At 37.1% G+C, this 13,206-nt stretch overlaps 1 protein-coding gene across 1 annotated transcript in view; it reads left to right on the forward strand.

Annotated features, from left to right (window-relative positions):
• Nucleotides 1-11,514, forward strand: part of frem2b (FRAS1 related extracellular matrix 2b) — a 65,477-nt gene extending 53,963 nt beyond the window's left edge. The window contains 16 exon segments of the mRNA XM_059533562.1: nt 67-264; nt 420-595; nt 894-1,065; nt 1,909-2,039; nt 2,195-2,350; nt 2,777-3,080; nt 3,559-3,690; nt 3,824-4,155; nt 5,426-5,618; nt 6,118-6,222; nt 7,870-7,997; nt 8,509-8,643; nt 9,573-9,699; nt 9,817-9,957; nt 10,436-10,650; nt 10,728-11,514. Coding sequence (XP_059389545.1) covers nt 67-264; nt 420-595; nt 894-1,065; nt 1,909-2,039; nt 2,195-2,350; nt 2,777-3,080; nt 3,559-3,690; nt 3,824-4,155; nt 5,426-5,618; nt 6,118-6,222; nt 7,870-7,997; nt 8,509-8,643; nt 9,573-9,699; nt 9,817-9,957; nt 10,436-10,650; nt 10,728-11,210 — 3,128 coding nt within the window. The 3' untranslated portion in view covers nt 11,211-11,514.
• Nucleotides 11,515-13,206: the final 1,692 nt, after the last annotated feature.

A 13,206-nucleotide genomic window follows, 5' to 3' on the forward strand; every position in this document is an offset into this window, starting at 1 on the left:
ACTGGTTAAAAAGATTTGGGTTTGAATGTAAGACTTGTTTTTTTTTTTTTTTTGCTTTGTTTTTAGTGCCCAAGGTGCAATTCCGAGATCCTATGTATACTGGTAATGAGAATGATGGACAGATATCTGCTCTTGTGTACCGGAGTGGAGACCTGAGCTACAAATCCAGTGTGCGGTGTTACAGCCGTCAAGGCTCGGCGCAAGTCATGTTGGACTTCAATGAGAGGCCAAACACAGACGTCTCCACCATTGTCTTTTTACCAGGTATTATTTTGGTCTAATTATTATTATGAGTGTTTGTCTCAATAAAAGAAGTTTTTTTAATTCCATTTATTTTTTCTAAGTAAATGTTTCCCAATTTGAAGCGTGGACAGTTTTATGAATATTGAACAACGGCTCCCTATTGATTGATTGTGTAGGAGAGGGGGAGAAGCCTTGTGTCCTCATCCTCGTGGATGACACCGAACATGAGGAAGACGAGGAGCTGAGATTGGTGCTGGGAAGCCCCAAGAGTGAGTCTCCATTTGGGGCCTCAATAGGGGCTCAGAATGAGACACTCATCAAGATAAAGGATGATGCTGACAGTAAGACATTTATCTCCCAATTTCTCACATTTCTGTACCTGTTTGTGTTCACTTGCCATTGCTGAAATCTGTCAGAGTCCTAGAAAGTACATTTTTAATTGGCCTAAGATCAGAAAAAAGTAGATATTAAAGGTGTATAGATGATGAAGAGGAAAAAAAAGTGCTTTACAAAATAGTATGATCTGAACTAGAAGGTACACAACTCTTTTTTGATGATCAGTCTGTATAAGGTGATTGGACAATAGTGATATTTTGGTGCTGACATGCATCTCTCCTTTCCCACGATCCTCTTTCCCCAGAGGCCATAACAGGTTTGGACCAACCAAGTTCAGTGTCAGTGAACCCAGAGAATCAAGGCAAATCTCAGTGGTGAGGATCCCGGTCCAGAGGACAGGAGACACATCTAAAGTGTCTGTGGTGCGGGTCCACACAAAGGATGGCTCTGCTTCCTCTGGAGAAGATTACCATCCCATCTCTGAAGGTGGGTTCAAACACAACTTCATAACATGGTTTTGTTAGACAGCTAAGGACATGCCCAGAGCATATTTTACCCTATAATCATCATTTGTAACTGTTGCTCAAAGAACAAGCTCATTTTAGGACCATTTATTATTATTATTATTATTATTATTATTATTATTTGTGATTATTTTCATACAATAAAATATTTCCCATTGACATTCAAAGTATTGTTATACAAAAGAATAAGAGTAAGTAGATAGACAAGAATATATTCAAAAGAATGAGATAGATTGAAAATATCATTTTCATTACTGTAACAAATGTTGCAAGTATCATACTGTACATCATAATTGTTTTTGTGTTATATTTAATTCATTTATGCTAATGTAAATATAACAAATACTATGAATAGCTATTTTCCATTTACTTTATGCAGACATACCTTTATGTATATTTGTATATTTGTTATTTTTCATAATTTATGCTGATTTAAAAGTAAAAAAAACAATTATTGTTATTATTTTTTTACTTTAATGCTGTTAAAAATGACTGCATTACGATAATGAGAATTAATGATATACATATGATAATGGCTTTAATTTTACAAAAATAATGTTACAATGTAAAAATCCTGATGGTTCTAAAATAAACATTTTCTAAAAGAAAAAATATAATTTATTTTCATTCTTTTTAATTTGGGAGTAAATCATGAGCTGGACATGTTTTTGTGAAATACACTTTAACATATGTGTTGTCCCTCACTGGTTATTTATCAGACTTATCACAAAAAGGCATTGTAATGTATATTACATATAAAACATGACCAGAATCAAATATGGAAATGACCATTTCCCAAATGCAGATGTCGAGTTTAAAGAAGGAGAGACTGAGCACATTGTGGAAGTGGAAATTCTGTACGATGGTGTGCGAGAGATGAGAGAGGCGTTCACTGTCCACCTCAAACCTGATGAGAATATGGTAGCAGAGATTCAGGTACTCCAAAATATGGGGATGGAGGAAGTATTTACCAAAAACCAGTTTGAGTATAATTTGGCTGTGCTGTATCAATAGTATTATACTGTTTTTTATCCGATTACCAATGAGAGATTCAAACTGTGTTCAGTATTGCTTATTTTCCAAATCTTCAGGTAACCAAAGCCATCATTTACATTGAAGAGAGGAACAGCATGGCCGATGTGACCTTTCCCGCCGTGCCAGTAGTGGTGTCTCTGTTGCAGTACGATGATACAAGCAGCACTAGAGAAACTCAGCCAGTCGCAGGATATCCTGTAGTCTGTGTCACGGTAGGTTCCCCTACATAGAGTTCTGTTCCTGTGGCTCAGGGGTAGAGCATTGCCTTAGCAGTGCAAAAGGTTGTGAGTTCAATTCCCAGGGAACACACATACTGATTAAAAAAAATTAAAATTTATAGCATGAATGCACTGTAAGTCACTTTTGATAAAAGCGTCTGCTAAATGCATTAATGTAAATGTAAATAGAGAAAGAATGAGTGAAAAATGTAGAATTTGGACACATTAAATGAACTTGCTTAACAAAAATAAAACAACATTAGTTCAGATTGGAATGCATTTACAAAAATAAACTAAATATAAAATAAACAATAAAAAAAAATTTTTAAATAAAGATACGTAAAACTGTTTATTTAAATCTTATATGATTTGTATTTATTAATTATATGAATTATCTATTTATTTATATATTTATTTTAGTCATGCAACCCCAAGTATCCTGACTTTGACCGGACGGGCTCCATCTGTGTTGCTGAGCACATCAATAACACCCTGACCCGCTACCGCTGGCTGGTCAGCGCCCCGACAGGATCTGACGGGGTGACCAGCCCCATGAAGGAAGTGGATTTTGACACCTTCTTCACTTCCTCCAAAACGATCACATTAGACTCAGTGTATTTCCAGGCAGGCTCGCGTGTGCAGTGTGCAGCCCGGGCTGTCAACTCTAATGGGGATGAAGGCCTGGAGCTCACCAGCCCCATAGTCTCCATCAGCCAGGAAGAGGGTGAGTTTAGTGCATCTCAGAATTAACACTAATATAAGACTTCTTGGCACATAAATAAGATGAAAAGAAGAATAGTTGGCTTTTTTTTTCTTAGAGTGCTACATCATTTGATCTTGATAAGAATCTAAATCGTCTTCTTGCTATGCTATTTTTCAGGACTGTTATCATTTTCCCAGTCACTTTTTTTTGCAGTAATCTGTAGGATAATATCTTCAATTATTTTTTTCTCTTTTCAGTTTATACTTATAATGTTAAAGTTCTCTTGTACCAAACAAATAATTTTACTGTTATTTACGCCCAATAATCTGATCCACTCATTTCCCAATTGATGTCTAGTCTTTTTTCAGGTTAAATATCCTATTTCACTCAGAAATTGGACTGTAAACATTGGTTCACGCTGACTTAACTGTGGTTTTCCTAATGATCTGGCTCCTTTAAACGGATGCTATTTATTTTTATTTTTTCCTTTTGTCATCAGGAATGTGTCAGCCTCGTGTTGTTGGCACAGTTGGAGCTGAGCCTTTCTCTGCCAGGCTGCGCTACACTGGAGCAGAAGATCCAGACCACCCAAACCTCATTAAACTGACTGTTACCATGCCACATATTGACGGTCAGTGCAAATGCACACCAATTCTACCACAGTGAAAGGTAGATTTGGCTGCATAAAAGCTATTAATTGTTAAACTGTTCACTTTTTTGTGTCAAATCAGATGCATAAATAATTTTCCTCATTCCCTTGATAGGAATGTTACCTGTAGTGTCCACTCGGGCACTCTCAAACTTTGAGCTGACCCTGAGTCCAGATGGCACACGTGTAGGAAACCATCGCTGCTCTAACCTGCTGGACTACACAGAGGTGCGGACACGCTACAGCTTCATCACAGACACCACCCGCAATCCAGATGCCATCGGTGGGACGCCACCCTACCAGTACAGCACGGCCCTCAGGGGCCAAAACACCCTACGATTCTACCGAAACCTGCACCTGGAGGCATGCTTGTGGGAGTTTGTAAGCTACTATGACATGTCTGAACTGCTCAGTGATTGTGGAGGGACCATTGGGACGGATGGACAGGTGAGAAAAGAAACGGAAACTATTTTTTTTTAATAATGATATAACAGCAAAGTTTACCAAATAGGAAAAATCTTATAGTGCAGCTGTTTTTAGTTGTAATAATGCTTAGAATGCAGCAAATCAGCAAATATGAATGATTTTTAACTGTAGACTGGAGTAATGCCTGCTAAAAATTAAAGAATAAATTGCACTTATAATCAAATAGAAAAAGTTATTTTAAATTGAAAAAAAATCATAACATTACCATTTTTGTAATCAAATAAATGCAGCCTTGGTGAGTTCTTTAAAAACATTTAAAAAATCTTACTGACACCAACTTTTGAACACCTTTAAAACGTTTTGTGCCCTTTAAAGGGGTTAACATGTCCTTGTTTTGTTTCAGTATCAGTTTAGGAATTGATTCAGTCATTTTAAGGTTTAGACTCCTGCACTTGATATATGGATTCCCAGCCTTTGCCAAATATCCACAAAAGGAAAGACTTTTTTTCACAGTTGTGAGATCACATGAATCCATTATACTGTAGCTGGCTTTTAGTGTATTGGCAAAGGCATTTCCTTTATGCAGCTCTAGTCCACCATTTAAGCAGCTAACTATTTGTCTTTCGTCCAGAATGAGTCAAAACTGACCTTTAGATCATAAAGAGTGTCTTGTTTTTTCTGTCCTCCCCTTTAAACAGCTAGCTAGAAGACTGTAGCCCTTTAAACAAGCTTTAGACCACGGTTTACATGTCCTGTTTGAGAGAGTCGTTTGTTTTCACCATGGACACATGCTATGTTGGCTTACTCTGCTGTTAAAGTGGACTAGTGTCATTAAACAGAGACCGATGGCTGTACAGGCCACATTCAAGTTGATCGGTGAAGTTATCCAAAACATTTTTCTGGAGAGTTACCAGATAGCAGTTAAAGTCAAAGTCAGCCATAATTTTTAGCAGATTGCATGGCAATAAATAAAAACTTAAGTTAATTCAAGATTTTTTGATTTTTGGGAAACTATTAAAAGTTTTTAGGAATACCACTAAATTTAGTGATCCAGTCCATTAATGATAATTGTTTAGGATAAACTGAGGGAATGCAGAGTTTAAAGCAAGAGCAACAGCACCATCTTCTGGTGACACGTTTATATACTCATTCCAGATACATACAGTATGTTTAAATTATTATTATTTTTTTTACCCAATTAACAATTAAATTGGTAACCAAAGTATATGTAATAATCATCAGGTTAAATATCTAGCTACTACTTAAGTATTGCCCTTTCTGTCTTGTGTAGGTGCTGAACCTGGTGCAGTCTTACGTGACCCTGCGTGTGCCCTTGCACGAGTCATATGTCTTCCACTCACCCGTCGGTGCTGGTGGTTGGCAGCACTTTGACCTGCAGTCTGAGCTTCATCTCACTTTTGTTTACGATACTGCAATCTTGTGGAGAGATGGCATTGTTAGTCCACCGGAGGCTGAATTACAAGGCAAGACGGCATGTTTTTACTTATTTACTTATTATTATCTGAATGAATAACAGTTTAATAAATCGTGCAATATTTTGCCATCTAGTTTAAATAATTTTTACATAGTATTTACACCACTGTTCACAAGTTTGAGGTCAGTAAAAAAAAAAAATGTTTTTGTGGTGAACTACTTATGTCGACAAAGGCTGCTTTTATTTGATCAGAAATACAGTACAAAAAATAATATTATGAAATATTTTTTGCAATTTAAAAATTGCTGCTTTCTATTGTAATATATTTTAAAATGTAATTAATTTCTGTGATGGCAACACTGAATTGTCAGTCTTCAATATCTTATGATCCTTAGAAAATAGATTTTTTTTCTTAACATTAGAAATCCCTGTACTGTTAATTTTTTGAGCAGTTGAATGCATCCTTGTTAAGTAAAACTATTCATTTCTTAAACAATATTACTGACAATAGTATATATGGATTTTTTCATTTTGTGGATTTATTTTAGGTGCCCTCTATCCTAAAAGCATGCGCATTAACGAACAAGGCCGTTTGGTCGTCAACTTCCATACAGAAGCACGATTTCGGGGACTCTTTGTCACTGCACATTCAGGTGTGTTATTAAACCTATTAAATGTACTACTAGTAAGGGATAATGTGCATCCATTCGGTTGTTATTTCAGAATAAACCCCGACAGGGGGATCAGGACCCCGACGCAAAGTGGAGGGGTCTTGTATCAGCCTGAAGAGGTTTATTTTGAGATAACAACCAGCTGGATCAGAATAAGACTCAGAATCAGAATGAGCTTTATTGCCAGGTATGTTTACACATACAAGGAATTTGTTTTCGTGATAGAAGCTCCGCAGTGCAACAGAATGACAGCAACAGAACAAAAAAACACATAATAAAAGAATAAAAAATAAAAAAAAAATAAAAAAAAATACAAATAAGTAGGTAGGAATGACAATATACAAATTGAAAATTGTAGGCAGGTATATTACAAAAAGCAGTTATGTGTGTACAGGTATATTATGTGCAAAGATTTAAGTGCACACTAAGTATGTGTGTTAGATAAATAAGTGTATGTGTATATAAATATAAAAGTGTAGTGTGTTCCACAGTTATTATCAATTGTTCATTAGATGGATTGCCTGAGGGAAGAAATTGTTCCTGTGTCTGGTCGTTCTGGTGCTCAGTGCTCTGTAGCGTCGACCAGAAGGCAACAGTTCAAAGAGGGAGTGTGCTGGATGTGAGGGGTCCAGAGTGATTTTGCTAGCCCTTTTGCTCACTCTGGATAAGTACAGTTCTTGAATAGAGGGGAGTGTTGTACCGATGATTCGCTCAGCAGTCCGGACTACCCTCTGTAGTCTTCTGAGGTCAGATTTAGAAGCTGAGCTGAACCAGACAGTTATTGAAGTGCAGAGGATGGATTCAATGCAGTACAATGTTTACTGCATCGTCCACAGACCTGTTTGCTCTGTAGGCAAACTGAAGAGGATCCAGTAAGGGTCCAGTAATGTCCTTCAGGTGGGCCAGCACCAGTTTTTCAAATGACTTCATGACTACAGACGTTAAAGCCACAGGCCTGTAGTCATTTAGTCCTGTAATTCGTGGCTTGTTTACTGCAAACACATAGGAGCTTCATCACTGTGTCTGTCACGCGACTCAGTTCCCCTTTCGGCTTGAACTGATGGTAAAACTAAGGACTTTACAAGGTCTTTACATTTATTTTGAAAGATGAAGCTCACGATTATGGAAAGGGGTGTTACATGTCCGACAAGTGCTTGCAGTTTTCGGCCAATCACAATGCACTGGATCAGTTGGCCAATCGGGGCAGACTGTGCTTGTCAGTAGGAGGGACTTTGTAGAAAATTATGCGTTTGAGAGAGGCGGGGCATAGAGGACATACAATAATGTACAGTATTTGAAAAATAAAGTGTTTTTTGAACATTAAAGCATGTCAACATATGCTGTTACACCAAATACACAAAATAATGATCTTTAAAAAAAAGCATCATATGACCCCCTTAATTATGCATGAATTTAATGTGTGCAAAAAATAAAATAAAATAAACGTATAATGTATTTTGTTAATGTTATTTTTAAATGTATTAATAATGCTAATTATAATGTTCCGACATTTTTATATTAATTAAATATATATATATATATATATATATATTTTTTTTTTTTTTAATCAGTTATGTATTGTGGTCTTACTTGTGTTCAAAAATAATAATAACATTTGTGTCCACACAGCCTCCCCCATGACTTCCATGGTCATCGGTGCGGACCATCCCGGGCTGACCTTTAACCTTAGCTTGGTGAGAAGTGAGCCGACATACAACCAGCCAATGCAGCAGTGGACCTTCATCTCTGACTTTGCTGTAAGTCTTTAGGGTGTCTGGCGGTGCGATTTGTCTTTGTTCAAAACAAAATCTGCTCTGAATATCTGACCCTGGACCACAAAACCACTCCAGGGTCAGTTTTGTGAAATTGAGATTTATACATCATCTGAAAGCTGAATGAATAAGCTTTACATTGATGTATGGTTTGTTTTGATAGGACAACATTTGGCCTAGATAAAGCTATTTGAAAATCTGGAATCTGAGGGTGCAAAAAAAATCTAAATATTAAGAAAAGCGCCAAATTAAGTTCTTAGCTATGCATATTACTAATCAAAATATCTTCATGGAACATGATCTTTACTTAATATCCTAATGTTTATTGGCATTAAAGAAAAATCATTTTGATCCATGCAATGTATTTTTGGCTATTGCTACAAATATACCCCATCGACTTGTTTTGTTGTTCAGGGTCAAATTAGAAATTTAATTTTGTCATTATTGGGTACCTTTACTGTCTCTTCTGATTCAGTAAGTGTTGACTTTCCTGTAGGTGCGGGATTACTCAGGAATGTACAAGATTAAACTGGTCCCCTGCACGGCTTCTCCCGGTACTGAGTACAGCTTCCGTCCTGTGTGCCACCCCAGAGAGCCAATTACCTTTGATCTGGACATATGCTTCCAACAGGTCATTACTGAAGCACAAGCACTCATCAAAGGGGGCACAGCAAAGGCTGATAGCTGGGCTCAGGGCTTTCTTATGTGTCTGTCAGGTACACTGTGAGTTACTCTTTGCAAAGCCTGCATCACAGGTTTACAAAACAGTCCACTCTAAAATATGGAAAAACAGTTCAGTATTGCATGTTCATTCACCTTGTAAAAAAAAAAAAACTTCCAGGAACAGCATCTCCTTGGCTAAATGTCCACACATTTTACTTATGAAATTAAATCATGCAAATCTTATTATTCTGATTGTTTGGCAAAATAGTATCTTTAATCTGTTTTATATTGTAATATGTTTAAAAATGTAATTTATTCCTGTGATGCAAAGCTGAATTTTCAGCATCATTACTCCAGTGTCACATGATCCTTCGGAAATCTTCTAATATGCTGATTTGGTGCTTAAGAAACATTTCTTATTATCATCATTGTTGAAAACAGCTGTGCTGATTAATTCTGTAAATCATTTTCAGGATTCTTTGATTGATAGAAAGAACAGCATTTATTTGGAATATATATAATTTAAGTCATTACTATCAATTTTGTTCAATTTAATGCATTCTTGCTGAATACAAAATATTAATTTCTTAAAATGAAGTCATACTGACCCCAAACATTTGAACAGTAGTTTAGTTTTAATATTATTATAATTGATTATAAATTCTATAAATTATAAAATCTTTTTTTACTTTCATGTTGTCTGATTATTTTTGTACTGCTACACTGTCAAACTAAATTGTAAAATTTAAATTATATAATAAATATTAGTGATATAATACAATTTGCTAAATATGACCCCTTCAAAAGCTACTAAACCTAAGTGTTAGCTTGAAGACAGATGAGAAAATCTAACATATACCAGTGTTATAAAAGTAATTTGTTTGTTGGTGATTTTAGGTGAGTGATCCAGTGTCCACAGAGTTCAGTCTTAACACACAGATGCTCCTGCTTTCAAAGAAAACTCTCTGGTTGTCAGACGGCTCCATGGGCTTTGGTCAGGAGAGTGATACAGCTTTCTCTGAGGGTAAAATGTTACAAACAGCACTTCATTCTTATGTATTTTACTTCTGTGGCTTAGATAAAGATTTGTAGTATTTGCAGTATGACACCTCTGCTTAATTATGGTTGTTGCATTCTTTAGGAGATGTTATCTATGGCCGTGTTATGGTGGATCCTGTTCAGAATCTTGGAGACTCATTCATCTGTAACATTGAGAAGGTGTTCCTGTGCACAGGGGCAGATGGATACATCCCAAAATACAACCCTGACAACTTTGAGTATGGCTGAAACCGCTGATGCGGAGGCATTTCTAAAATGATCACATATCTTAATTTCTCTACAACGCCTTCACATGCTCTGTAAAACAAATGGCTCCTAAAGGCTTCAAAGTTTGGTGGCGTGTTTGGCAGATGTCATCTTATACTTCAGGGTTTCTGCCTGTAACATCTTGAGCTACGTGAGCCAGTTGTTTCACATGTGCTTTAGACACCGGTCCTGCTGGCTGCAGTCCCCAAAGTGTTCCCTAAAAGGGGAACTATAATAACCCTGGTCTAAACCAGTTGTAAAAACATTTATTAATGTAAATTAAATTTAAAGTTTTCTTACATAAAAAATATAGTGTTTATTAAAATTTAAAATTTGTACTTTTATATTTTCCATTTTACATTGTAGTAATTTATTGTGTTTTTATCATTTAAAATGTTAAAACCTTCTTTATGTCAAGTAGTTCCAGGTGTTTCTTTCTCTTTTTTTGCCTTTGTGCTGCACTCAGGATCATTAGACATTATTATGTCATTATGTCATTATTATGTCATCTCCTGCTTTTCAGGACAGAGCTCAGCCAGAAACTCAGGCGAGAACATTTGGCAGCATTGGTTTCAATGCTTTCCACGCTGTAGATGATCCTCAGGCACTGCCGCTTGTGAGGCAGCCGGGCTGTGATGGCTTTAGGCTGGACTCCACAGCTTTGTTTCAGGTAAGAGGAACATAACTGCTGCCATATTAAGAAACAATGCAATAATGTTCTGATACTAACACTATAACTCTATCCAGGTGTCGGCAGGCAGGGAGTGGTACATTCACACCATCTACACCATCCAGTGCAGAGACAACGCTAACCGAGGCATCAGGAAAAGGAGCCTTGAATATCATTCTGTGACACATGGTCACTCGATTTCCAAAAGGTCAAATAACCGCGTTCCAGATTTGGCTCAGGATATTGACATAGAAAATAACCGCGGCACAAATATGTTACACATAGCACTAGACCGCAGTGCTCAGAAACATTCCAACCTTCACGAGGAATCCGAGTCAGAGGGGATCGTTCCTAGAGAACTGAATCAAAGGGACTCCTGTGACGATCAGCTTGTCGTGATCATAGGAATCTTGGTAGGTCTTCTCTTCACCATCCTCCTCGTCATTCTGGTGGCACGATCTAGACGGGACAAGAATGTCACCGAGTCCCCGAAAGGCTCCAGCAGCACAGAGCCCATGATGACACAAGGCCTCCATAGCAACAACAACTCAGAGGTTTGATTTCCCAACAGTGGATGATTTTATTTAAATCCCTGTTTAGTTGCAAGTGCCTCTTGTTCATTTGCTCGGGCATGCAGACACATACAGTATTGACTTCGAGATTGGCTCTACCTCTCCTCTGGATTTTGTCGGTCCGAGAGTGTACTTGAATTTCAGAAGCACTTCTGTCATCACTGCTTTAATGACTGTGATGTGAATCTTTTGCAGAGAGAATCAGTTGTACTACTGTTACTACTGCTTGATGGCATTGATATCCATCCAAAGTTTTACTTTATATCCAAAGGTGCTAGATGAAAGAACGGTATTATGGTCATTTTTATTCGCTCATTATTATGGTTGATAATAAGGTTGAATAAATCAAATTGTAGTCTGTACTGGATGGGTGATCCATCCATTATCCATAATTTTTGTATGTGCTTTTTCACCGTTATTGATTGTACTTTACAAATTAAATGTACGGTGATACAATTACTTTAATAATATTAACTAGGATTTTTGCTTTAATCAAGCTACCATAATAATGAAATTGTTTCAGTTTTGGCTAAAGAAAAGCACTGTATTTATTTTTTTTCTGTATTTATGGTCACAATCAAGTTTGCATGGTTTTCTTTTTATCTACACTTACTGTGTAAAAATGTATTATAGTGTATAATAAGTCAGATAAAAGGATAAAAAGATTTTTGCCATGTAACATTTCATTGCCGTTTCACAATCAACGGTTGCTTTTTTTTCAATGACTTTTGTACCTGAATGTAATGATGATTACATCACTGAAAAGTGAGTTTTTCTTTGAGATGCCTCAACACAAAACAAACTACTGATTTATTTGTTAAACAAAGTGACAGTTGGATTTTCTTCTTATTATTATTATATAATTCAGTGCAAGACATAAGAGCTATACATTTCCTATAAACAACCAGAATTATTCGGAACAGGACGCGCTATTTTATTCTCAAATACGGGACGATTCTGTATTTTAAGGGACAGGGGGCAACCCTACCAGCCGTAGACTCTGGGTTCATGCCATAAGTGAAAGTGAAGTGACATTCAGCCAAGTATGGTGACCCATACTCAGAATTTGTGCTCTGCATTTAACCCATCCGAAATGCACACACACAGAGCAGTGAACACACACACACACACTGTGTGCACACACCCGGAGCAGTGGGCAGCCATTTATGCTGCGGCGCCCGGGGAGCAGTTGGGGGTTCGATGCCTTGATCAAGGGCACCTAAGTCGTGGTATTGAAGGTGGAGAGATGCACTCCCCCACCCACAATTCCTGCCAGCCCGGGACTCGAACTCACAACCTTTCAATTGGGAGTCCGACTCTCTAACCATTAGGCCACGACTTCCCCAACAGTCGCTAAGGTAAGCTCACACAACGATGATTTCCATGTGAACAACGTATTTACTGCCTTAATATGGCCACGACGAAACTTTAATGGTGCATATTGCTTAACACGCTGTTGTTACTTTGACTTACTTTGTTGTTAATTTTTTTGAGTAATTTGTAAAGATTATCTTGATAGACAAAACGTGTAAGGGTCATAACTCTTTGTTAAACACAGAACTTATTTTTTGCGATTTTCCAAAAGTCTATGGGCAAAATGCATGGCTTTTCAATCGAGGGAACCCATGCACCGCTAACTTCCAGGTTGTCCTACAAAAGGGTAACTAAATCTCTTTTACAAGAGTGACCTGGCCAAGAAGGCAGCAACAAATAGTAAAAGTATACAATTATACAATATACAACAAAAACATAAAAAACACACTCATAAATCACAACAACAATTTACCAAAGGATAAAACATGTAGGCCTAATTTGTTAAAAGAAGCTTAAACTCATTTAATGACGGTAACGTGGTAAGCTTTAGGGTATCCTGAAGGTAATTCCAAGAAGGCGGCATTATATATAAAACCTTTTTTCCCTATCTCTGTTCGAACCCTAGGGACTTTGAGATGCATCAAATCATTTGTGCGGAGATTGTAGCGTC

This window comes from Carassius carassius, chromosome 41, assembly GCF_963082965.1.
Source record: "Carassius carassius chromosome 41, fCarCar2.1, whole genome shotgun sequence".
Lineage (NCBI taxonomy): Eukaryota > Metazoa > Chordata > Actinopteri > Cypriniformes > Cyprinidae > Carassius > Carassius carassius.